The following is a 27,830-nucleotide window of genomic DNA, read 5'->3' as shown; positions in this document are numbered from 1 at the left end:
ATTCGGAAACGTTACCGATGAACCTAGAATCGGTTGGGATGTTTTCGAAAGATACACGAGCGCCGATGACCTGCATTGAGACGCCAGTTAAATATTTCGCTTTCAGCTTCGTCAACTGTATCGCTGGATTCCTCATACATTTTAGAATGAAACTGCAAATGGTCTTTGTCACCAAAACCAAGTGTCTACATGAAATGAAACGAAAGATACTGTGAATATAATTCATGAAAACGAACGCTGTGCTTGTTTGAAATATAAACAAAGAAATATTCCGATTTTAACTGGTACTGTTTTCTCAATTTTACCGAATTCCAGCGCGGACTCATTGTTTATACCTTTAGAATATGCATGGGACGAATACCCTAGCAATAGGGATTTAAACATAGACACAGTGATTTGATCATTTATCAGTAATTGTCAGTTTCCGTGCAGCTTGACGCCATGACTGACGCAAAATCATGCTGAACGACAACGGTACTTATTGCCATTTCTGACTTCTCGTACTTCCAATGAAAACGATAAAAACATGTAACAATACAGACAGTCAGATTCGTTCTGATTGCTTACATCTCACATTTATGTACAAACGATCCCTGAATCAAGGGAAGAGTCCTCCTAAAATTCTGTGTACCTTTGTCAGCGAAGCCGTCATTTTGGAATACATCGGTCATTGGTAGAGATGACACATGTCAACATTGTTGCACATATTAGGCAATATCTTTGAGATTGATCAAGAGTAAACACTCATCTTTCTGCAATTGATCTATCATATCCATGCGTACACAGTTGTTTATTTTTTTAAAGCTTTTGATTGTCTGAATAATATTTGCATAAGAATTTGACAAATTTTGTGTAACACACCATATTTGATGAACAGGTTAATGAACAGCGATTTAGTTAAACCTTTTAAGTAGAACTCATAACATGTTTGTATGATTTACACAGTTTCTGAAATGTATGTGTGCCCACATTAAAAGGAAATGTCTTTATAGACACAACAATGGTTTATTGATTGACCAGGTGCGCTTTTGTCAGAAACGTTTTATGATTCGTTCTCATAATTTTCCTTAATAATTCATATTCGATTACAAATATTGTGGTGTTAACATATCAAACACTAACTATATTTATACGAAAATTGATTTTAAAAAATGTAAACATCGGGTTAAAGTATGGGAGTTACGATCATCTCAGCGCTACGATCGCCTTGGGGCATGGGGTTTACCATAAAGCCAAACAAGCCTGTTATATTCACCGTGACCTCTCTGTAGATCCCGGGGTAGAATAGGCCTTCAGCAACCCATCCTTGCCATAAAAGGCTACTATGCTTGTCGTTAGAGGCGACTAATGGGATTGGGTGGTCAGACTCGCTGACTTGGTTGACACATGTCATCGGTTCCCCATTGCGCAGATCGATGCTCATGTTGTTGGTCACTGGATTGTCTGGTCTAGACACGATTATTTACAGACCGCCGCCATCTAGCTGGAATGTTGCTGAGTGCGGCGAAAAACTAAACTCACTAACTCTGTAGCTCTACAGACTTTCATTTACATAATGTTTTGTCGTGCACTGGGCAAGCGTGTTTGTTCAAGAAATGATTCTGTTCTCCCAGCAGAAAATGGATACCCAATGGGATAAGTCATGTGACTATACCCTCTTACCGTCCAACAGGCAGCTTGGGTTATCCGTGGTAAGAATATGCTGTGGAGGTCAGTGTTCGCGCTATGAGCATACCTGGTGTGGAGTTTGGCGCTATATAAATAGACACATTATTATCACTGTGTTGATTTGCATATATTCACAGAGTGTACAACGAGCCAAAACTGCAGAGTAGCGTCCGCAAGAACCCGACGATGCCAGCGGTGCTACTGGATTTCATGCAAACCTTTAAACCTTAAAGAAATATAAAGACCCTCGTCACGTCAATTTAGACCCAATACTTTAACTCACTCACACTCTCTCTACTCTGCAGTGCGTGCATCGTGATCTCGCTTCGCGGAATGTACTCATCGCAGCGGGGCCAATCGCAAAGATCTCTGATTTCGGCCTCACACGAGACGTGTATGAAAATGGCTATTACTTTAGAGCATCTAAGGTAAGATGATGATGATGATGATGATGATGATGATGATGATGATGATGATGAACACGACTATGATGATGTTCTGGTAAAGTGTACGAAGACCCGGTTCGATTCTCAAAATGGGTACAACGTACGATGCCCATTTCCGGCGTCCCCCGCCGTGGTATAACAGTAATAGTGTTAACATCGACGTAAAACCATACTCACTTACTCTGAAAGACTAGAACACATTGTGTCGCTGTCGTGCTTCCGTCTGATGCGTTCAGAACATCTTCTCTCCTGTACAGGGCCGACTCCCCTACAGGTGGCTCAGTCCGGAGGCGTTACTATGGGGTCAGTACAGCACCAAGAGCGACGTGTGGTCATTTGGCGTCGTTCTGTGGGAGATCGCCACTCTGGGAGGAAGTCCCTACCCCGGAGTGCCTGCTGACCATCTGTCGGAGCTTCACAGGACAGGATACCGCATGGCCCAACCCCCTAACTGTCCAGACAAACTGTAAGTACAAGCTACCGCATGGCCCAGCACAGTTACTATCAAGAGAAACGTTAGGTACAGGCTACAGCATGGGCCCCACCCCCTAACTGTCAAGAGAAACGTTAGGTACAGGCTACAGCATTGGCCCCACCCACTAACTGTCAAGAGAAACGTTAGGTACAGGCTACAGCATGGGCCCCACCCACTAACTGTAAAGAGAGACGTTAGGTACAGGCTACAGCATGGGCCCCACCCACTAACTGTCAAGACAAACGTTAGGTACAGGCTACAGCATGGGCCCCACCCACTAACTGTCAAGACAAACGTTAGGTACAGGCTACAGCATGGGCCCCACCCACTAACTGTCAAGACAAACGTTAGGTACAGGCTACAGCATGGGCCCCACCCACTAACTGTCAAGACAAACGTTAGGTACAGGCTACAGCATGGGCCCCACCCACTAACTGTCAAGACAAACGTTAGGTACAGGCTACAGCATGGGCCCCACCCACTAACTGTCAAGAGAAACGTTAGGTACAGGCTACAGCATGGGCCCCACCCCGTAACTGTAAAGAGAGACGTTAGGTACAGACTACAGCATGGGCCCCACCCACTAACTGTCAAGAGAAACGTTAGGTACAGGCTACAGCATGGTACCCACCCACTAACTGTAAAGAGAGACGTTAGGTACAGGCTACAGCATGGGCCCCACCCACTAACTGTAAAGACAAACGTTAGGTACAGGCTACAGCATGGGCCCCACCCCCTAACTGTCAAGAGAAACGTTAGGTACAGGCTACAGCATGGGCCCCACCCACTAACTGTAAAGAGAGACGTTAGGTACAGGCTACAGCATGGTACCCACCCACTAACTGTCAAGAGAAACGTTAGGTACAGGCTACAGCATGGTACCCACCCACTAACTGTAAAGAGAGACGTTAGGTACAGGCTACAGCATGGTACCCACCCACTAACTGTCAAGACAAACGTTAGGTACAGGCTACAGCATGGTACCCACCCACTAACTGTCAAGAGAAACGTTAGGTACAGGCTACAGCATGGGCCCCACCCCCTAACTGTCAAGAGAAACGTTAGGTACAGGCTACAGCATGGGCCCCACCCCCTAACTGTAAAGAGAGACGTTAGGTACAGGCTACAGCATGGTACCCACCCACTAACTGTCAAGAGAAACGTTAGGTACAGGCTACAGCATGGGCCCCACCCACTAACTGTCAAGACAAACGTTAGGTACAGGCTACAGCATGGGCCCCACCCACTAACTGTCAAGACAAACGTTAGGTACAGGCTACAGCATGGGCCCCACCCACTAACTGTCAAGAGAAACGTTAGGTACAGGCTACAGCATGGGCCCCACCCCGTAACTGTAAAGAGAGACGTTAGGTACAGACTACAGCATGGGCCCCACCCACTAACTGTCAAGAGAAACGTTAGGTACAGGCTACAGCATGGTACCCACCCACTAACTGTAAAGAGAGACGTTAGGTACAGGCTACAGCATGGGCCCCACCCACTAACTGTCAAGACAAACGTTAGGTACAGGCTACAGCATGGGCCCCACCCCCTAACTGTCAAGAGAAACGTTAGGTACAGGCTACAGCATGGGCCCCACCCACTAACTGTAAAGAGAGACGTTAAGTACAGGCTACAGCATGGTACCCACCCACTAACTGTCAAGAGAAACGTTAGGTACAGGCTACAGCATGGTACCCACCCACTAACTGTAAAGAGAGACGTTAGGTACAGGCTACAGCATGGGCCCCACCCACTAACTGTCAAGACAAACGTTAGGTACAGGCTACAGCATGGGCCCCACCCACTAACTGTCAAGAGAAACGTTAGGTACAGGCTACAGCATGGGCCCCACCCCCTAACTGTCAAGAGAAACGTTAGGTACAGGCTACAGCATGGGCCCCACCCCCTAACTGTAAAGAGAGACGTTAGGTACAGGCTACAGCATGGTACCCACCCACTAACTGTCAAGAGAAACGTTAGGTACAGGCTACAGCATGGGCCCCACCCACTAACTGTCAAGACAAACATTCAGCACAGGCTACAGCATTGGCCCCACCCACTAACTGTCAAGACAAACGTTAGGTACAGGCTACAGCTTGGTACCCACCCACTAACTGTCAAGACAAACGTTAGGTACAGGCTACAGCATGGTACCCACCCACTAACTGTCAAGAGAAACGTTAGGTACAGGCTACAGCATGGGCCCCACCCACTAACTGTCAAGACAAACGTTAGGTACAGGCTACAGCATGGGCCCCACCCACTAACTGTCAAGACAAACGTTAGGTACAGGCTACAGCATGGGCCCCACCCACTAACTGTCAAGACAAACGTTAGGTACAGGCTACAGCATGGGCCCCACCCACTAACTGTCAAGAGAAACGTTAGGTACAGGCTACAGCATGGGCCCCACCCACTAACTGTCAAGAGAAACGTTAGGTACAGGCTACAGCATGGGCCCCACCCACTAACTGTAAAGAGAGACGTTAGGTACAGACTACAGCATGGGCCCCACCCACTAACTGTCAAGAGAAACGTTAGGTACAGGCTACAGCATGGGCCCCACCCACTAACTGTAAAGAGAGACGTTAGGTACAGGCTACAGCATGGGCCCCACCCACTAACTGTAAAGACAAACGTTAGGTACAGGCTACAGCATGGGCCCCACCCCCTAACTGTCAAGAGAAACGTTAGGTACAGGCTACAGCATGGGCCCCACCCACTAACTGTAAAGAGAGACGTTAGGTACAGGCTACAGCATGGTACCCACCCACTAACTGTCAAGAGAAACGTTAGGTACAGGCTACAGCATGGTACCCACCCACTAACTGTAAAGAGAGACGTTAGGTACAGGCTACAGCATGGGCCCCACCCACTAACTGTCAAGACAAACGTTAGGTACAGGCTACAGCATGGGCCCCACCCACTAACTGTCAAGACAGACGTTAGGTACAGGCTACAGCATGGGCCCCACCCCCTAACTGTCAAGAGAAACGTTAGGTACAGGCTACAGCATGGGCCCCACCCCCTAACTGTAAAGAGAGACGTTAGGTACAGGCTACAGCATGGTACCCACCCACTAACTGTCAAGAGAAACGTTAGGTACAGGCTACAGCATGGGCCCCACCCACTAACTGTCAAGACAAACGTTAAGCACAGGCTACAGCATGGGCCCCACCCACTAACTGTCAAGACAAACGTTAGGTGCAGGCTACAGCATAGTACCCACCCACTAACTGTCAAGACAAACGTTAGGTACAGGCTACAGCATGGGCCCCACCCACTAACTGTCAAGAGAAACGTTAGGTACAGGCTACAGCATGGGCCCCACCCACTAACTATCAAGAGAAACGTTAGGTACAGGCTACAGCATGGGCCCCACCCACTAACTGTCAACACAAACGTTAGGTACAGGCTACAGCATGGGCCCCACCCACTAACTGTCAAGAGAAACGTTAGGTACAGGCTACAGCATGGGCCCCACCCACTAACTGTCAAGAGAAACGTTAAGTACAGGCTACAGCATGGGCCCCACCCACTAACTGTCAAGAGAAACGTTAGGTACAGGCTACAGCATGGGCCCCACCCCGTAACTGTAAAGAGAGACGTTAGGTACAGGCTACAGCATGGGCCCCACCCACTAACTGTCAAGAGAAACGTTAGGTACAGGCTACAGCATGGTACCCACCCACTAACTGTAAAGAGAGACGTTAGGTACAGGCTACAGCATGGTACCCACCCACTAACTGTAAAGACAAACGTTAGGTACAGGCTACAGCATGGGCCCCACCCCCTAACTGTCAAGAGAAACGTTAGGTACAGGCTACAGCATGGGCCCCACCCACTAACTGTAAAGAGAGACGTTAGGTACAGGCTACAGCATGGTACCCACCCACTAACTGTCAAGAGAAACGTTAGGTACAGGCTACAGCATGGTACCCACCCACTAACTGTCAAGACAAACGTTAGGTACAGGCTACAGCATGGGCCCCACCCACTAACTGTCAAGAGAAACGTTAGGTACAGGCTACAGCATGGGCCCCACCCCCTAACTGTAAAGAGAAACGTTAGGTACAGGCTACAGCATGGGCCCCACCCCGTAACTGTAAAGAGAAACGTTAGGTACAGGCTACAGCATGGGCCCCACCCACTATCTGTCAAGACAAACGTTAGGTACAGGCTACAGCATGGGCCCCACCCCCTAACTGTAAAGAGCGACGTTAGGTACAGGCTACAGCATGGGCCCCACCCACTAACTGTCAAGAGAAACGTTAGGTACAGGCTACAGCATGGTACCCACCCACTAACTGTCAAGAGAAACGTTAGGTACAGGCTACAGCATGGGCCCCACCCACTAACTGTAAAGAGAGACGTTAGGTACAGGCTACAGCATGGTACCCACCCACTAACTGTCAAGAGAAACGTTAGGTACAGGCTACAGCATGGTACCCACCCACTATCTGTAAAGAGAGACGTTAGGTACAGGCTACAGCATGGTACCCACCCACTAACTGTCAAGAGAAACGTTAGGTACAGGCTACAGCATGGGCCCCACCCACTAACTGTCAAGAGAAACGTTAGGTACAGGCTACAGCATGGGCCCCACCCCCTAACTGTCAAGAGAAACGTTAGGTACAGGCTACAGCATGGGCCCCACCCCCTAACTGTAAAGAGAGACGTTAGGTACAGGCTACAGCATGGTACCCACCCACTAACTGTCAAGAGAAACGTTAGGTACAGGCTACAGCATGGGCCCCACCCACTAACTGTCAAGACAAACATTAAGCACAGGCTACAGCATGGGCCCCACCCACTAACTGTCAAGACAAACGTTAGGTACAGGCTACAGCTTGGGCCCCACCCACTAACTGTCAAGACAAACGTTAGGTACAGGCTACAGCATGGGCCCCACCCACTAACTGTCAAGACAAACGTTAGGTACAGGCTACAGCATGGGCCCCACCCACTAACTGTAAAGAGAGACGTTAGGTACAGGCTACAGCATGGTACCCACCCACTAACTGTCAAGAGAAACGTTAGGTACAGGCTACAGCATGGGCCCCACCCACTAACTGTAAAGAGAGACGTTAGGTACAGGCTACAGCATGGTACCCACCCACTAACTGTCAAGAGAAACGTTAGGTACAGGCTACAGCATGGTACCCACCCACTATCTGTAAAGAGAGACGTTAGGTACAGGCTACAGCATGGTACCCACCCACTAACTGTCAAGAGAAACGTTAGGTACAGGCTACAGCATGGGCCCCACCCACTAACTGTCAAGAGAAACGTTAGGTACAGGCTACAGCATGGGCCCCACCCCCTAACTGTCAAGAGAAACGTTAGGTACAGGCTACAGCATGGGCCCCACCCCCTAACTGTAAAGAGAGACGTTAGGTACAGGCTACAGCATGGTACCCACCCACTAACTGTCAAGAGAAACGTTAGGTACAGGCTACAGCATGGGCCCCACCCACTAACTGTCAAGACAAACATTAAGCACAGGCTACAGCATGGGCCCCACCCACTAACTGTCAAGACAAACGTTAGGTACAGGCTACAGCTTGGGCCCCACCCACTAACTGTCAAGACAAACGTTAGGTACAGGCTACAGCATGGGCCCCACCCACTAACTGTCAAGACAAACGTTAGGTACAGGCTACAGCATGGGCCCCACCCACTAACTGTCAAGAGAAACGTTAGGTACAGGCTACAGCATGGACCCCACCCACTAACTGTCAAGACAAACGTTAGGTACAGGCTACAGCATGGGCCCCACCCACTAACTGTCAAGAGAAACGTTAGGTACAGGCTACAGCATGGGCCCCACCCACTAACTGTAAAGAGAAACGTTAGGTACAGGCTACAGCATGGGCCCCACCCCGTAACTGTAAAGAGAGACGTTAGGTACAGACTACAGCATGGGCCCCACCCACTAACTGTCAAGAGAAACGTTAGGTACAGGCTACAGCATGGTACCCACCCACTAACTGTAAAGAGAGACGTTAGGTACAGGCTACAGCATGGGCCCCACCCACTAACTGTAAAGACAAACGTTAGGTACAGGCTACAGCATGGGCCCCACCCCCTAACTGTAAAGAGAAACGTTAGGTACAGGCTACAGCATGGGCCCCACCCACTAGCTGTAAAGAGAGACGTTAGGTACAGGCTACAGCATGGTACCCACCCACTAACTGTCAAGAGAAACGTTAGGTACAGGCTACAGCATGGTACCCACCCACTAACTGTAAAGAGAGACGTTAGGTACAGGCTACAGCATGGGCCCCACCCACTAACTGTCAAGACAAACGTTAGGTACAGGCTACAGCATGGGCCCCACCCACTAACTGTCAAGAGAAACGTTAGGTACAGGCTACAGCATGGGCCCCACCCCCTAACTGTAAAGAGAAACGTTAGGTACAGGCTACAGCATGGGCCCCACCCCCTAACTGTAAAGAGAGACGTTAGGTACAGGCTACAGCGTGGTACCCACCCACTAACTGTCAAGAGAAACGTTAGGTACAGGCTACAGCATGGGCCCCACCCACTAACTGTCAAGAGAAACGTTAAGTTCAGGCTACAGCATGGGCCCCACCCACTAACTGTCAAGACAAACGTTAGGTGCAGGCTACAGCATTGTACCCACCCACTAGCTGTCAAGACAAACGTTAGGTACAGGCTACAGCATGGGCCCCACCCACTAACTGTCAAGAGAAACGTTAGGTACAGACTACAGCATGGGCCCCACCCACTAACTGTCAAGAGAAACGTTAGGTACAGGCTACAGCATGGGCCCCACCCACTAACTGTCAAGACAAACGTTAGGTACAGGCTACAGCATGGGCCCCACCCACTAACTGTCAAGAGAAACGTTAGGTACAGGCTACAGCATGGGCCCCACCCACTATCTGTCAAGAGAGACGTTAAGTACAGGCTACAGCATGGGCCCCACCCACTAACTGTCAAGAGAAACGTTAGGTACAGGCTACAGCATGGGCCCCACCCCGCAACTGTAAAGAGAGACGTTAGGTACAGGCTACAGCATGGGCCCCACCCACTAGCTGTCAAGAGAAACGTTAGGTACAGGCTACAGCATGGTACCCACCCACTAACTGTAAAGAGAGACGTTAGGTACAGGCTACAGCATGGTACCCACCCACTAACTGTAAAGACAAACGTTAGGTACAGGCTACAGCATGGGCCCCACCCCGTAACTGTCAAGAGAAACGTTAGGTACAGGCTACAGCATGGGCCCCACCCACTAACTGTAAAGAGAGACGTTAGGTACAGGTAACAGCATGGTACCCACCCACTAACTGTCAAGAGAAACGTTAGGTACAGGCTACAGCATGGTACCCACCCACTAACTGTCAAGACAAACGTTAGGTACAGGCTACAGCATGGGCCCCACCCACTAGCTGTCAAGAGAAACGTTAGGTACAGGCTACAGCATGGGCCCCACCCCCTAACTGTAAAGAGAAACGTTAGGTACAGGCTACAGCATGGGCCCCACCCCGTAACTGTAAAGAGAGACGTTAGGTACAGGCTACAGCATGGGCCCCACCCACTATCTGTCAAGACAAACGTTAGGTACAGGCTACAGCATGGGCCCCACCCCGTAAGTGTAAAGAGAGACGTTAGGTACAGGCTACAGCATGGTACCCACCCACTAACTGTAAAGAGAGACGTTAGGTACAGGCTACAGCATGGTACCCACCCACTAACTGTCAAGAGAAACGTTAGGTACAGGCTACAGCATGGGCCCCACCCACTAACTGTCAAGAGAAACGTTAGGTACAGGCTACAGCATGGGCCCCACCCCCTAACTGTCAAGAGAAACGTTAGGTACAGGCTACAGCATGGGCCCCACCCACTAACTGTAAAGAGAGACGTTAGGTACAGGCTACAGCATGGTACCCACCCACTAACTGTCAAGAGAAACGTTAGGTACAGGCTACAGCATGGGCCCCACCCACTAACTGTCAAGACAAACGTTAAGCAGAGGCTACAGCATGGGCCCCACCCACTAACTGTCAAGACAAACGTTAGGTACAGGCTACAGCATGGTACCCACCCACAAACTGTCAAGACAAACGTTAGGTGCAGGCTACAGCATGGGCCCCACCCACTAACTGTCAAGAGAAACGTTAGGTACAGGCTACAGCATGGGCCCCACCCACTAACTGTCAAGAGAAACGTTAGGTACAGGCTACAGCATGGGCCCCACCCACTAACTGTCAAGACAAAGGTTTGGTACAGGCTACAGCATGGGCCCCACCCACTAACTGTCAAGAGAAACGTTAGGTACAGGCTACAGCATGGGCCCCACCCACTAACTGTCAAGAGAAACGTTAAGTTCAGGCTACAGCATGGGCCCCACCCACTAACTGTCAAGAGAAACGTTAGGTACAGGCTGCAGCATGGGCCCCACCCCGTAGCTGTAAAGAGAAACGTTAGGTACAGGCTACAGCATGGGCCCCACCCACTAACTGTCAAGAGAAACGTTAGGTACAGGCTACAGCATGGTACCCACCCACTAACTGTAAAGAGAGACGTTAGGTACAGGCTACAGCATGGTACCCACCCAATAACTGTAAAGACAAACGTTAGGTACAGGCTACAGCATGGGCCCCACCCCCTAACTGTCAAGAGAAACGTTAGGTACAGGCTACAGCATGGGCCCCACCCACTAACTGTAAAGAGAGACGTTAGGTACAGGCTACAGCATGGTACCCACCCACTAACTGTCAAGAGAAACGTTAGGTACAGGCTACAGCATGGGCCCCACCCACTAACTGTAAAGAGAGACGTTAGGTACAGGCTACAGCATGGGCCCCACCCACTAACTGTCAAGACAAACGTTAGGTACAGGCTACAGCATGGGCCCCACCCACTAACTGTCAAGAGAAACGTTAGGTACAGGCTACAGCATGGGCCCCACCCACTAACTGTCAAGAGAAACGTTAGGTACAGGCTACAGCATGGGCCCCACCCCGTAACTGTCAAGACAAACGTTAGGTACAGGCTACAGCATGGGCCCCACCCCCTAACTGTAAAGAGAGACGTTAGGTACAGGCTACAGCATGGGCCCCACCCACTAACTGTCAAGAGAAACGTTCGGTACAGGCTACAGCATGGGCCCCACCCACTAACTGTCAAGACAAACGTTAGGTACAGGCTACAGCATGGGCCCCACCCACTAACTGTCAAGACAAACGTTAGGTACAGGCTACAGCATGGGCCCCACCCACTAACTGTCAAGACAAACGTTAGGTACAGGCTACAGCATGGGCCCCACCCCGTAACTGTAAAGAGAGACGTTAGGTACAGGCTACAGCATGGGCCCCACCCACTATCTGTCAAGACAAACGTTAGGTACAGGCTACAGCATGGGCCCCACCCCCTAACTGTAAAGAGAGACGTTAGGTACAGGCTACAGCATGGTACCCACCCACTAACTGTAAAGAGAGACGTTAGGTACAGGCTACAGCATGGTACCCACCCACTAACTGTCAAGAGAAACGTTAGGTACAGGCTACAGCATGGGCCCCACCCACTAACTGTCAAGAGAAACGTTAGGTACAGGCTACAGCATGGGCCCCACCCCCTAACTGTCAAGAGAAACGTTAGGTACAGGCTACAGCATGGGCCCCACCCACTAACTGTAAAGAGAGACGTTAGGTACAGGCTACAGCATGGTACCCACCCACTAACTGTCAAGAGAAACGTTAGGTACAGGCTACAGCATGGGCCCCACCCACTAACTGTCAAGACAAACGTTAAGCACAGGCTACAGCATGGGCCCCACCCACTAACTGTCAAGACAAACGTTAGGTACAGGCTACAGCATGGTACCCACCCACTAACTGTCAAGACAAACGTTAGGTACAGGCTACAGCATGGGCCCCACCCACTAACTGTCAAGAGAAACGTTCGGTACAGGCTACAGCATGGGCCCCACCCACTAACTGTCAAGACAAACGTTAGGTACAGGCTACAGCATGGGCCCCACCCACTAACTGTCAAGACAAACGTTAGGTACAGGCTACAGCATGGGCCCCACCCACTAACTGTCAAGACAAACGTTAGGTACAGGCTACAGCATGGGCCCCACCCCGTAACTGTAAAGAGAGACGTTAGGTACAGGCTACAGCATGGGCCCCACCCACTATCTGTCAAGACAAACGTTAGGTACAGGCTACAGCATGGGCCCCACCCCCTAACTGTAAAGAGAGACGTTAGGTACAGGCTACAGCATGGTACCCACCCACTAACTCTAAAGAGAGACGTTAGGTACAGGCTACAGCATGGTACCCACCCACTAACTGTCAAGAGAAACGTTAGGTACAGGCTACAGCATGGGCCCCACCCACTAACTGTCAAGAGAAACGTTAGGTACAGGCTACAGCATGGGCCCCATCCCCTAACTGTCAAGAGAAACGTTAGGTACAGGCTACAGCATGGGCCCCACCCCCTAACTGTAAAGAGAGACGTTAGGTACAGGCTACAGCATGGTACCCACCCACTAACTGTCAAGAGAAACGTTAGGTACAGGCTACAGCATGGGCCCCACCCACTAACTGTCAAGACAAACGTTAAGCACAGGCTACAGCATGGGCCCCACCCACTAACTGTCAAGACAAACGTTAGGTACAGGCTACAGCATGGTACCCACCCACTAACTGTCAAGACAAACGTTAGGTACAGGCTACAGCATGGGCCCCACCCACTAACTGTCAAGAGAAACGTTAGGTACAGGCTACAGCATGGGCCCCACCCACTAACTGTCAAGAGAAACGTTAGGTACAGGCTACAGCATGGGCCCCACCCACTAACTGTCAAGAGAAACGTTAAGTTCAGGCTACAGCATGGGCCCCACCCACTAACTGTCAAGAGAAACGTTAGGTACAGGCTACAGCATGGGCCCCACCCCGTAGCTGTAAAGAGAGACGTTAGGTACAGGCTACAGCATGGGCCCCACCCACTAACTGTCAAGAGAAACGTTAGGTACAGGCTACAGCATGGGCCCCACCCACTAACTGTCAAGAGAAACGTTAAGTACAGGCTACAGCATGGGCCCCACCCACTAACTGTCAAGACAAACGTTAGGTACAGGCTACAGCATGGTACCCACCCACTAACTGTCAAGACAAACGTTAGGTACAGGCTACAGCATGGGCCCCACCCACTAACTGTCAAGAGAAACGTTAGGTACAGGCTACAGCATGGGCCCCACCCACTAACTGTCAAGACAAACGTTAGGTACAGGCTACAGCATGGGCCCCACCCACTAACTGTCAAGACAAACGTTAGGTACAGGCTACAGCATGGTACCCACCCACTAACTGTCAAGACAAACGTTAGGTACAGGCTACAGCATGGGCCCCACCCACTAACTGTCAAGACAAACGTTAGGTACAGGCTACAGCATGGGCCCCACCCACTAACTGTCAAGAGAAACGTTAGGTACAGGCTACAGCATGGGCCCCACCCACTAACTGTCAAGAGAAACGTTAGGTACAGGCTACAGCATGGGCCCCACCCACTAACTGTCAAGAGAAACGTTAAGTTCAGGCTACAGCATGGGCCCCACCCACTAACTGTCAAGAGAAACGTTAGGTACAGGCTACAGCATGGGCCCCACCCCGTAACTGTAAAGAGAGACGTTAGGTACAGGCTACAGCATGGGCCCCACCCACTAACTGTCAAGAGAAACGTTAGGTACAGGCTACAGCATGGTACCCACCCACTAACTGTAAAGAGAGACGTTAGGTACAGGCTACAGCATGGTACCCACCCACTAACTGTAAAGACAAACGTTAGGTACAGGCTACAGCATGGGCCCCACCCCCTAACTGTCAAGAGAAACGTTAGGTACAGGCTACAGCATGGGCCCCACCCACTAACTGTAAAGAGAGACGTTAGGTACAGGCTACAGCATGGTACCCACCCACTAACTGTCAAGAGAAACGTTAGGTACAGGCTACAGCATGGGCCCCACCCACTAACTGTAAAGAGAGACGTTAGGTACAGGCTACAGCATGGTACCCACCCACTAACTGTCAAGACAAACGTTAGGTACAGGCTACAGCATGGGCCCCACCCACTAACTGTCAAGAGAAACGTTAGGTACAGGCTACAGCATGGGCCCCACCCCCTAACTGTAAAGAGAAACGTTAGGTACAGGCTACAGCATGGGCCCCACCCCGTAAGTGTAAAGAGAAACGTTAGGTACAGGCTACAGCATGGGCCCCACCCCCTAACTGTAAAGAGAGACGTTAGGTACAGGCTACAGCATGGTACCCACCCACTAACTGTCAAGAGAAACGTTAGGTACAGGCTACAGCATGGGCCCCACCCACTAACTGTCAAGAGAAACGTTAGGTGCAGGCTACAGCATGGGCCCCACCCCCTAACTGTCAAGAGAAACGTTAGGTACAGGCTACAGCATGGGCCCCACTCCCTAACTGTCAAGAGAAACGTTAGGTACAGGCTACAGCATGGGCCCCACCCCCTAACTGTCAAGAGAAACGTTAGGTACAGGCTACAGCATGGGCCCCACCCCCTAACTGTAAAGAGAAACGTTAGGTACAGGCTACAGCATGGGCCCCACCCACTAGCTGTAAAGAGAGACGTTAGGTACAGGCTACAGCATGGTACCCACCCACTAACTGTCAAGAGAAACGTTAGGTACAGGCTACAGCATGGGCCCCACCCCGTAACTGTAAAGAGAAACGTTAGGTACAGGCTACAGCATGGGCCCCACCCACTAACTGTAAAGAGAGACGTTAGGTACAGGCTACAGCATGGGCCCCACCCACTAACTGTCAAGAGAAACGTTAGGTACAGGCTACAGCATGGGCCCCACCCCCAAACTGTAAAGAGAAACGTTAGGTACAGGCTACAGCATGGGCCCCACCCACTAGCTGTAAAGAGAGACGTTAGGTACAGGCTACAGCATGGGCCCCACCCCGTAACTGTAAAGAGAGACGTTAGGTACAGGCTACAGCATGGGCCCCACCCACTATCTGTCAAGACAAACGTTAGGTACAGGCTACAGCATGGGCCCCACCCCCTAACTGTAAAGAGAGACGTTAGGTACAGGCTACAGCATGGTACCCACCCCCTAACTGTCAAGAGAAACGTTAGGTACAGGCTACAGCATGGGCCCCACCCACTAACTGTCAAGAGAAACGTTAGGTACAGGCTACAGCATGGGCCCCACCCACTAACTGTCAAGAGAAACGTTAGGTACAGGCTACAGCATGGGCCCCACCCACTAACTGTCAAGACAAACGTTAGGTACAGGCTACAGCATGGGCCCCACCCACTAACTGTCAAGACAAACGTTAGGTACAGGCTACAGCATGGGCCCCACCCCCTAACTGTAAAGAGAGACGTTAGGTACAGGCTACAGCATGGTACCCACCCACTAACTCTAAAGAGAGACGTTAGGTACAGGCTACAGCATGGTACCCACCCACTAACTGTCAAGAGAAACGTTAGGTACAGGCTACAGCATGGGCCCCACCCACTAACTGTCAAGAGAAACGTTAGGTACAGGCTACAGCATGGGCCCCACCCCCTAACTGTCAAGAGAAACGTTAGGTACAGGCTACAGCATGGGCCCCACCCCCTAACTGTAAAGAGAGACGTTAGGTACAGGCTACAGCATGGTACCCACCCACTAACTGTCAAGAGAAACGTTAGGTACAGGCTACAGCATGGGCCCCACCCACTAACTGTCAAGACAAACGTTAAGCACAGGCTACAGCATGGGCCCCACCCACTAACTGTCAAGACAAACGTTAGGTACAGGCTACAGCATGGTACCCACCCACTAACTGTCAAGACAAACGTTAGGTACAGGCTACAGCATGGGCCCCACCCACTAACTGTCAAGAGAAACGTTAGGTACAGGCTACAGCATGGGCCCCACCCACTAACTGTCAAGACAAACGTTAGGTACAGGCTACAGCATGGGCCCCACCCACTAACTGTCAAGACAAACGTTAGGTACAGGCTACAGCATGGGCCCCACCCACTAACTGTCAAGAGAAACGTTAAGTTCAGGCTACAGCATGGGCCCCACCCACTAACTGTCAAGAGAAACGTTAGGTACAGGCTACAGCATGGGCCCCACCCCGTAGCTGTAAAGAGAGACGTTAGGTACAGGCTACAGCATGGGCCCCACCCACTAACTGTCAAGAGAAACGTTAGGTACAGGCTACAGCATGGGCCCCACCCACTAACTGTCAAGACAAACGTTAAGTACAGGCTACAGCATGGGCCCCACCCACTAACTGTCAAGACAAACGTTAGGTACAGGCTACAGCATGGTACCCACCCACTAACTGTCAAGACAAACGTTAGGTACAGGCTACAGCATGGGCCCCACCCACTAACTGTCAAGAGAAACGTTAGGTACAGGCTACAGCATGGGCCCCACCCACTAACTGTCAAGACAAACGTTAGGTACAGGCTACAGCATGGGCCCCACCCACTAACTGTCAAGACAAACGTTAGGTACAGGCTACAGCATGGTACCCACCCACTAACTGTCAAGACAAACGTTAGGTACAGGCTACAGCATGGGCCCCACCCACTAACTGTCAAGACAAACGTTAGGTACAGGCTACAGCATGGGCCCCACCCACTAACTGTCAAGAGAAACGTTAGGTACAGGCTACAGCATGGGCCCCACCCACTAACTGTCAAGAGAAACGTTAGGTACAGGCTACAGCATGGGCCCCACCCACTAACTGTCAAGAGAAACGTTTAGTTCAGGCTACAGCATGGGCCCCACCCACTAACTGTCAAGAGAAACGTTAGGTACAGGCTACAGCATGGGCCCCACCCCGTAACTGTAAAGAGAGACGTTAGGTACAGGCTACAGCATGGGCCCCACCCACTAACTGTCAAGAGAAACGTTAGGTACAGGCTACAGCATGGTACCCACCCACTAACTGTAAAGAGAGACGTTAGGTACAGGCTACAGCATGGTACCCACCCACTAACTGTAAAGACAAACGTTAGGTACAGGCTACAGCATGGGCCCCACCCCCTAACTGTCAAGAGAAATGTTAGGTACAGGCTACAGCATGGGCCCCACCCACTAACTGTAAAGAGAGACGTTAGGTACAGGCTACAGCATGGTACCCACCCACTAACTGTCAAGAGAAACGTTAGGTACAGGCTACAGCATAGGCCCCACCCACTAACTGTAAAGAGAGACGTTAGGTACAGGCTACAGCATGGTACCCACCCACTAACTGTCAAGACAAACGTTAGGTACAGGCTACAGCATGGGCCCCACCCACTAACTGTCAAGAGAAACGTTAGGTACAGGCTACAGCATGGGCCCCACCCCCTAACTGTAAAGAGAAACGTTAGGTACAGGCTACAGCATGGGCCCCACCCCGTAAGTGTAAAGAGAAACGTTAGGTACAGGCTACAGCATGGGCCCCACCCCCTAACTGTAAAGAGAGACGTTAGGTACAGGCTACAGCATGGTACCCACCCACTAACTGTCAAGAGAAACGTTAGGTACAGGCTACAGCATGGGCCCCACCCACTAACTGTCAAGAGAAACGTTAGGTGCAGGCTACAGCATGGGCCCCACCCCCTAACTGTCAAGAGAAACGTTAGGTACAGGCTACAGCATGGGCCCCACTCCCTAACTGTCAAGAGAAACGTTAGGTACAGGCTACAGCCTGGGCCCCACCCCCTAACTGTAAAGAGAAACGTTAGGTACAGGCTACAGCATGGGCCCCACCCCCTAACTGTAAAGAGAAACGTTAGGTACAGGCTACAGCATGGGCCCCACCCACTAGCTGTAAAGAGAGACGTTAGGTACAGGCTACAGCATGGTACCCACCCACTAACTGTCAAGAGAAACGTTAGGTACAGGCTACAGCATGGGCCCCACCCCGTAACTGTAAAGAGAAACGTTAGGTACAGGCTACAGCATGGGCCCCACCCACTAACTGTAAAGAGAGACGTTAGGTACAGGCTACAGCATGGGCCCCACCCACTAACTGTCAAGAGAAACGTTAGGTACAGGCTACAGCATGGGCCCCACCCCCTAACTGTAAAGAGAAACGTTAGGTACAGGCTACAGCATGGGCCCCACCCCCTAACTGTAAAGAGAGACGTTAGGTACAGGCTACAGCATGGGCCCCACCCCGTAACTGTAAAGAGAGACGTTAGGTACAGGCTACAGCATGGGCCCCACCCACTATCTGTCAAGACAAACGTTAGGTACAGGCTACAGCATGGGCCCCACCCCCTAACTGTAAAGAGAGACGTTAGGTACAGGCTACAGCATGGTACCCACCCCCTAACTGTCAAGAGAAACGTTAGGTACAGGCTACAGCATGGGCCCCACCCACTAACTGTCAAGAGAAACGTTAGGTACAGGCTACAGCATGGGCCCCACCCACTAACTGTCAAGAGAAACGTTAGGTACAGGCTACAGCATGGGCCCCACCCACTAACTGTCAAGACAAACGTTAGGTACAGGCTACAGCATGGGCCCCACCCACTAACTGTCAAGAGAAACGTTAGGTACAGGCTACAGCATGGGCCCCACCCACTAACTGTCAAGAGAAACGTTAAGTTCAGGCTACAGCATGGGCCCCACCCACTAACTGTCAAGAGAAACGTTAGGTACAGGCTACAGCATGGGCCCCACCCCGTAGCTGTAAAGAGAAACGTTAGGTACAGGCTACAGCATGGGCCCCACCCACTAACTGTCAAGAGAAACGTTAGGTACAGGCTACAGCATGGTACCCACCCACTAACTGTAAAGAGAGACGTTAGGTACAGGCTACAGCATGGTACCCACCCAATAACTGTAAAGACAAACGTTAGGTACAGGCTACAGCATGGGCCCCACCCCCTAACTGTCAAGAGAAACGTTAGGTACAGGCTACAGCATGGGCCCCACCCACTAACTGTAAAGAGAGACGTTAGGTACAGGCTACAGCATGGTACCCACCCACTAACTGTCAAGAGAAACGTTAGGTACAGGCTACAGCATGGGCCCCACCCACTAACTGTAAAGAGAGACGTTAGGTACAGGCTACAGCATGGTACCCACCCACTAACTGTCAAGACAAACGTTAGGTACAGGCTACAGCATGGGCCCCACCCACTAACTGTCAAGAGAAACGTTAGGTACAGGCTACAGCATGGGCCCCACCCACTAACTGTCAAGAGAAACGTTAGGTACAGGCTACAGCATGGGCCCCACCCCGTAACTGTCAAGACAAACGTTAGGTACAGGCTACAGCATGGGCCCCACCCCGTAACTGTAAAGAGAGACGTTAGGTACAGGCTACAGCATGGGCCCCACCCACTAACTGTCAAGAGAAACGTTCGGTACAGGCTACAGCATGGGCCCCACCCACTAACTGTCAAGACAAACGTTAGGTACAGGCTACAGCATGGGCCCCACCCACTAACTGTCAAGACAAACGTTAGGTACAGGCTACAGCATGGGCCCCACCCACTAACTGTCAAGACAAACGTTTGGTACAGGCTACAGCATGGGCCCCACCCCGTAACTGTAAAGAGAGACGTTAGGTACAGGCTACAGCATGGGCCCCACCCACTATCTGTCAAGACAAACGTTAGGTACAGGCTACAGCATGGGCCCCACCCCCTAACTGTAAAGAGAGACGTTAGGTACAGGCTACAGCATGGTACCCACCCACTAACTGTAAAGAGAGACGTTAGGTACAGGCTACAGCATGGTACCCACCCACTAACTGTCAAGAGAAACGTTAGGTACAGGCTACAGCATGGGCCCCACCCAATAACTGTCAAGAGAAACGTTAGGTACAGGCTACAGCATGGGCCCCACCCCCTAACTGTCAAGAGAAACGTTAGGTACAGGCTACAGCATGGGCCCCACCCCCTAACTGTAAAGAGAGACGTTAGGTACAGGCTACAGCATGGTACCCACCCCCTAACTGTCAAGAGAAACGTTAGGTACAGGCTACAGCATGGGCCCCACCCACTAACTGTCAAGACAAACGTTAAGCACAGGCTACAGCATGGGCCCCACCCACTATCTGTCAAGACAAACGTTAGGTACAGGCTACAGCATGGTACCCACCCACTAACTGTCAAGACAAACGTTAGGTACAGGCTACAGCATGGGCCCCACCCACTAACTGTCAAGAGAAACGTTAGGTACAGGCTACAGCATGGGCCCCACCCACTAACTGTCAAGAGAAACGTTAGGTACAGGCTACAGCATGGGCCCCACCCACTAACTGTCAAGACAAACGTTAGGTACAGGCTACAGCATGGGCCCCACCCACTAACTGTCAAGAGAAACGTTAAGTTCAGGCTACAGCATGGGCCCCACCCACTAACTGTCAAGAGAAACGTTAGGTACAGGCTACAGCATGGGCCCCACCCCGTAGCTGTAAAGAGAGACGTTAGGTACAGGCTACAGCATGGGCCCCACCCACTAACTGTCAAGAGAAACGTTAGGTACAGGCTACAGCATGGTACCCACCCACTAACTGTAAAGAGAGACGTTAGGTACAGGCTACAGCATGGTACCCACCCAATAACTGTAAAGACAAACGTTAGGTACAGGCTACAGCATGGGCCCCACCCCCTAACTGTCAAGAGAAACGTTAGGTACAGGCTACAGCATGGGCCCCACCCACTAACTGTAAAGAGAGACGTTGGGTACAGGCTACAGCATGGTACCCACCCACTAACTGTCAAGAGAAACGTTAGGTACAGGCTACAGCATGGGCCCCACCCACTAACTGTAAAGAGAGACGTTAGGTACAGGCTACAGCATGGTACCCACCCACTAACTGTCAAGACAAACGTTAGGTACAGGCTACAGCATGGGCCCCACCCACTAACTGTCAAGAGAAACGTTAGGTACAGGCTACAGCATGGGCCCCACCCACTAACTGTCAAGAGAAACGTTAGGTACAGGCTACAGCATGGGCCCCACCCCGTAACTGTAAAGAGAGACGTTAGGTACAGGCTACAGCATGGTACCCACCCACTAACTGTCAAGAGAAACGTTCGGTACAGGCTACAGCATGGGCCCCACCCACTAACTGTCAAGACAAACGTTAAGTACAGGCTACAGCATGGGCCCCACCCACTAACTGTCAAGACAAACGTTAGGTACAGGCTACAGCATGGTACCCACCCACTAACTGTCAAGACAAACGTTAGGTACAGGCTACAGCATGGGCCCCACCCACTAACTGTCAAGAGAAACGTTAGGTACAGGCTACAGCATGGGCCCCACCCACTAACTGTCAAGAGAAACGTTAGGTACAGGCTACAGCATGGGCCCCACCCACTAACTGTCAAGACAAACGTTAGGTACAGGCTACAGCATGGTACCCACCCACTAACTGTCAAGACAAACGTTAGGTACAGGCTACAGCATGGGCCCCACCCACTAACTGTCAAGACAAACGTTAGGTACAGGCTACAGCATGGGCCCCACCCACTAACTGTCAAGAGAAACGTTAGGTACAGGCTACAGCATGGGCCCCACCCACTAACTGTCAAGAGAAACGTTAAGTTCAGGCTACAGCATGGGCCCCACCCCGTAACTGTCAAGAGAAACGTTAGGTACAGGCTACAGCATGGGCCCCACCCACTAACTGTCAAGAGAAACGTTAGGTACAGGCTACAGCATGGGCCCCACCCACTAACTGTCAAGACAAACGTTAGGTACAGGCTACAGCATGGGCCCCACCCACTAACTGTCAAGACAAACGTTAGGTACAGGCTACAGCATGGGCCCCACCCACTAACTGTCAAGAGAAACGTTAAGTTCAGGCTACAGCATGGTACCCACCCACTAACTGTCAAGAGAAACGTTAGGTACAGGCTACAGCATGGGCCCCACCCACTAACTGTCAAGAGAAACGTTAAGTTCAGGCTACAGCATGGGCCCCACCCACTAACTGTCAAGACAAACGTTAGGTACAGGCTACAGCATGGGCCCCACCCACTAACTGTCAAGAGAAACGTTAGGTACAGGCTACAGCATGGGCCCCACCCACTAACTGTCAAGAGAAACGTTAGGTACAGGCTACAGCATGGGCCCCACCCACTAACTGTCAAGAGAAACGTTAAGTTCAGGCTACAGCATGGGCCCCACCCACTAACTGTCAAGAGAAACGTTAGGTACAGGCTACAGCATGGGCCCCACCCCGTAACTGTAAAGAGAGACGTTAGGTACAGGCTACAGCATGGGCCCCACCCACTAACTGTCAAGAGAAACGTTAGGTACAGGCTACAGCATGGTACCCACCCACTAACTGTAAAGAGAGACGTTAGGTACAGGCTACAGCATGGTACCCACCCACTAACTGTAAAGACAAACGTTAGGTACAGGCTACAGCATGGGCCCCACCCCCTAACTGTCAAGAGAAACGTTAGGTACAGGCTACAGCATGGGCCCCACCCACTAACTGTAAAGAGAGACGTTAGGTACAGGCTACAGCATGGTACCCACCCACTAACTGTCAAGAGAAACGTTAGGTACAGGCTACAGCATGGGCCCCACCCACTAACTGTAAAGAGAGACGTTAGGTACAGGCTACAGCATGGTACCCACCCACTAACTGTCAAGACAAACGTTAGGTACAGGCTACAGCATGGGCCCCACCCACTAACTGTCAAGAGAAACGTTAGGTACAGGCTACAGCATGGGCCCCACCCCCTAACTGTAAAGAGAAACGTTAGGTACAGGCTACAGCATGGGCCCCACCCCGTAAGTGTAAAGAGAGACGTTAGGTACAGGCTACAGCATGGGCCCCACCCACTATCTGTCAAGACAAACGTTAGGTACAGGCTACAGCATGGGCCCCACCCCCTAACTGTAAAGAGAGACGTTAGGTACAGGCTACAGCATGGTACCCACCCACTAACTGTCAAGAGAAACGTTAGGTACAGGCTACAGCATGGGCCCCACCCACTAACTGTCAAGAGAAACGTTAGGTGCAGGCTACAGCATGGGCCCCACCCCCTAACTGTCAAGAGAAACGTTAGGTACAGGCTACAGCATGGGCCCCACTCCCTAACTGTCAAGAGAAACGTTAGGTACAGGCTACAGCCTGGGCCCCACCCCCTAACTGTAAAGAGAAACGTTAGGTACAGGCTACAGCATGGGCCCCACCCCCTAACTGTAAAGAGAAACGTTAGGTACAGGCTACAGCATGGGCCCCACCCACTAGCTGTAAAGAGAGACGTTAGGTACAGGCTACAGCATGGTACCCACCCACTAACTGTCAAGAGAAACGTTAGGTACAGGCTACAGCATGGGCCCCACCCCGTAACTGTAAAGAGAAACGTTAGGTACAGGCTACAGCATGGGCCCCACCCACTAACTGTAAAGAGAGACGTTAGGTACAGGCTACAGCATGGGCCCCACCCACTAACTGTCAAGAGAAACGTTAGGTACAGGCTACAGCATGGGCCCCACCCCCTAACTGTAAAGAGAAACGTTAGGTACAGGCTACAGCATGGGCCCCACCCACTAGCTGTAAAGAGAGACGTTAGGTACAGGCTACAGCATGGGCCCCACCCCGTAACTGTAAAGAGAGACGTTAGGTACAGGCTACAGCATGGGCCCCACCCACTATCTGTCAAGACAAACGTTAGGTACAGGCTACAGCATGGGCCCCACCCCCTAACTGTAAAGAGAGACGTTAGGTACAGGCTACAGCATGGTACCCACCCACTAACTGTCAAGAGAAACGTTAGGTACAGGCTACAGCATGGGCCCCACCCACTAACTGTCAAGAGAAACGTTAGGTGCAGGCTACAGCATGGGCCCCACCCCCTAACTGTCAAGAGAAACGTTAGGTACAGGCTACAGCATGGGCCCCACTCCCTAACTGTCAAGAGAAACGTTAGGTACAGGCTACAGCCTGGGCCCCACCCCCTAACTGTAAAGAGAAACGTTAGGTACAGGCTACAGCATGGGCCCCACCCCCTAACTGTAAAGAGAAACGTTAGGTACAGGCTACAGCATGGGCCCCACCCACTAGCTGTAAAGAGAGACGTTAGGTACAGGCTACAGCATGGTACCCACCCACTAACTGTCAAGAGAAACGTTAGGTACAGGCTACAGCATGGGCCCCACCCCGTAACTGTAAAGAGAAACGTTAGGTACAGGCTACAGCATGGGCCCCACCCACTAACTGTAAAGAGAGACGTTAGGTACAGGCTACAGCATGGGCCCCACCCACTAACTGTCAAGAGAGACGTTAGGTACAGGCTACAGCATGGGCCCCACCCACTAACTGTCAAGAGAAACGTTAGGTACAGGCTACAGCATGGGCCCCACCCCCTAACTGTAAAGAGAAACGTTAGGTACAGGCTACAGCATGGGCCCCACCCACTAGCTGTAAAGAGAGACGTTAGGTACAGGCTACAGCATGGGCCCCACCCACTAACTGTCAAGAGAAACGTTAGGTACAGGCTACAGCATGGGCCCCACCCCCTAACTGTAAAGAGAAACGTTAGGTACAGGCTACAGCATGGGCCCCACCCACTAGCTGTAAAGAGAGACGTTAGGTACAGGCTACAGCATGGGCCCCACCCCGTAACTGTAAAGAGAGACGTTAGGTACAGGCTACAGCATGGGCCCCACCCACTATCTGTCAAGACAAACGTTAGGTACAGGCTACAGCATGGGCCCCACCCCCTAACTGTAAAGAGAGACGTTAGGTACAGGCTACAGCATGGTACCCACCCACTAACTGTCAAGAGAAACGTTAGGTACAGGCTACAGCATGGGCCCCACCCACTAACTGTCAAGAGAAACGTTAGGTGCAGGCTACAGCATGGGCCCCACCCCCTAACTGTCAAGAGAAACGTTAGGTACAGGCTACAGCATGGGCCCCACTCCCTAACTGTCAAGAGAAACGTTAGGTACAGGCTACAGCCTGGGCCCCACCCCCTAACTGTAAAGAGAAACGTTAGGTACAGGCTACAGCATGGGCCCCACCCACTAACTGTAAAGAGAAACGTTAGGTACAGGCTACAGCATGGGCCCCACCCACTAGCTGTAAAGAGAGACGTTAGGTACAGGCTACAGCATGGTACCCACCCACTAACTGTCAAGAGAAACGTTAGGTACAGGCTACAGCATGGGCCCCACCCCGTAACTGTAAAGAGAAACGTTAGGTACAGGCTACAGCATGGGCCCCACCCACTAACTGTAAAGAGAGACGTTAGGTACAGGCTACAGCATGGGCCCCACCCACTAACTGTCAAGAGAAACGTTAGGTACAGGCTACAGCATGGGCCCCACCCCCTAACTGTAAAGAGAAACGTTAGGTACAGGCTACAGCATGGGCCCCACCCACTAGCTGTAAAGAGAGACGTTAGGTACAGGCTACAGCATGGTACCCACCCACTAACTGTAAAGAGAGACGTTAGGTACAGGCTACAGCATGGGCCCCACCCCCTAACTGTCAAGAGAAACGTTAGGTACAGGCTACAGCATGGGCCCCACCCACTATCTGTCAAGACAAACGTTAGGTACAGGCTACAGCATGGGCCCCACCCCCTAACTGTAAAGAGAGACGTTAGGTACAGGCTACAGCATGGGCCCCACCCCCTAACTGTCAAGAGAAACGTTAGGTACAGGCTACAGCATGGGCCCCACCCACTAACTGTCAAGACAAACGTTAGGTACAGGCTACAGCATGTGCCCCACATACTAACTGTCAAGAGAAACGTTAGGTACAGGCTACAGCATAGCACCGCCTCCTAACTGTGAAGATAAACGTTAGGTACAGGCTACAGCATAGCACCGCCTCCTAATTGTCAAGATAAACTTTAGGTACAGGCTACAGCATAGCACCGCCTCCTTATTGTCAAGACAAACGTTAGGTACAGGCTACAGCATAGCACCGCCTCCTATTTGTCCTGACAAACTGTGTCAGCGGGAGTGTTGTCTTCACTTATGTACATGGACTTTTAGAAAACATTCAGGGTTCATTGTACCTAGGTTTATTTCTCACCGGAATCTTAGTAATGGTGGCAAATTACCAGCGAACACAATACTTTGCAGCTGAATGTGGTAATTTAAACAATCATAGTATTACAACCTTAACAACAACTAGGACGATAACAACGAACGATGATCCTCTTACCTACACTGGTAGGCATATAGGCGTAGGTTTAACAGTCAAATATAACTTTATTTTAGGTATGGAATTATTAGCGCTTGCTGGAATGAAGATCCCAGACAGAGGCCGCCATTTCACAGACTAACAGAGATTCTTGACCAGTTGCTTCTGGGAGTTGCAGAAAGGGTACGTCTGGGTGCTCATGGGTAGAGTTTTTCTCTGGCGACTTGTCCTTCTGGTTAACAGGTTGAATATACCCAGTTGTGGCTGTAGTGGCGTGTGGGATCTGGGTGTTGATAAAGCTCTAAGTTGCTCAATAGTCCGACATGTTAATGTACGACTTGCGTCTCGTCGGTCTATCATTACCCTTTGATTCCCGATTTTCCCTCACTATGGTCGTTTCGTGTTACACGTATGCGCATGCTCCTTTATACCCAGTACTAAGTGACGTGTAATATATTCCCTCTTGCAGGAATACCTCGCGTTGGAAAGTGTCCCAAAACAGGAGACGATTCACTCATCGCAGACGAAATTAGCTGATACAATCGTCCGCCAAGAAAATACCAAACCATCTGTTGGCAGGACAACCAGCGTGGACACAAGCGACACGTCAACTTCTGGTTATTCCAGTTCACAAACTGGTTTCTATTCCTGAAGTATCCTGTCAATACGTTCCACAACTGGATTTGTTAACCAGTTCGCCGCTGCGGTTCGCTTCGAAAAAGTTGTCTCATCTTAACATCGATACAGTTGTGAACCATTTGCTTTGTGCCTGTACAGATTTGGGCAAGTGGAATTGCATTGATATTGACTGAAAACGGGTGTTGCAATTGCCTTATGAGACAAACGTTTTTCGTCAGGCCAAATTCCCAGGCTCGATTATGTATATATGGATACAAACATTTCTCCACAGTACTCCATATGGCGGAGCCTATTTGTGAGAGTTTGAATTGAGATTATTTTCTTAGATTTGTACGAACGCATCTTGACATGTGATATGACATTGGCCTTGATGGTCTATGAATCCCGACTGAGGCCTCCCTTTAACAAGGTTCTGCTCGTAGAATGTGTGACCTTTTTTGACACTGGGGC

At 50.9% G+C, this 27,830-nt stretch overlaps 1 protein-coding gene across 1 annotated transcript in view; it reads left to right on the top strand.

The window, feature by feature from the left end:
• The window catches only part of LOC137297013 (uncharacterized), a 145,290-nt gene extending 117,897 nt beyond the window's left edge, over positions 1-27,393 (top strand). Inside the window, exons 21-24 of the mRNA XM_067828958.1 lie at positions 1,974-2,096; positions 2,372-2,580; positions 26,819-26,924; positions 27,211-27,393. Coding sequence (XP_067685059.1) covers positions 1,974-2,096; positions 2,372-2,580; positions 26,819-26,924; positions 27,211-27,393 — 621 coding nt within the window. The remainder of the gene's footprint in view (positions 1-1,973; positions 2,097-2,371; positions 2,581-26,818; positions 26,925-27,210) is intronic.
• The last annotated feature ends 437 nt before the right edge of the window (positions 27,394-27,830 follow it).

The sequence above is a fragment of the Haliotis asinina genome, chromosome 9 (assembly GCF_037392515.1).
Source record: "Haliotis asinina isolate JCU_RB_2024 chromosome 9, JCU_Hal_asi_v2, whole genome shotgun sequence".
Taxonomy (NCBI): Eukaryota; Metazoa; Mollusca; class Gastropoda; order Lepetellida; family Haliotidae; genus Haliotis; species Haliotis asinina.
The sequence above is the reverse complement of the archived record's forward strand: the minus strand, read 5'-3'. Positions and strand labels throughout refer to the sequence as shown.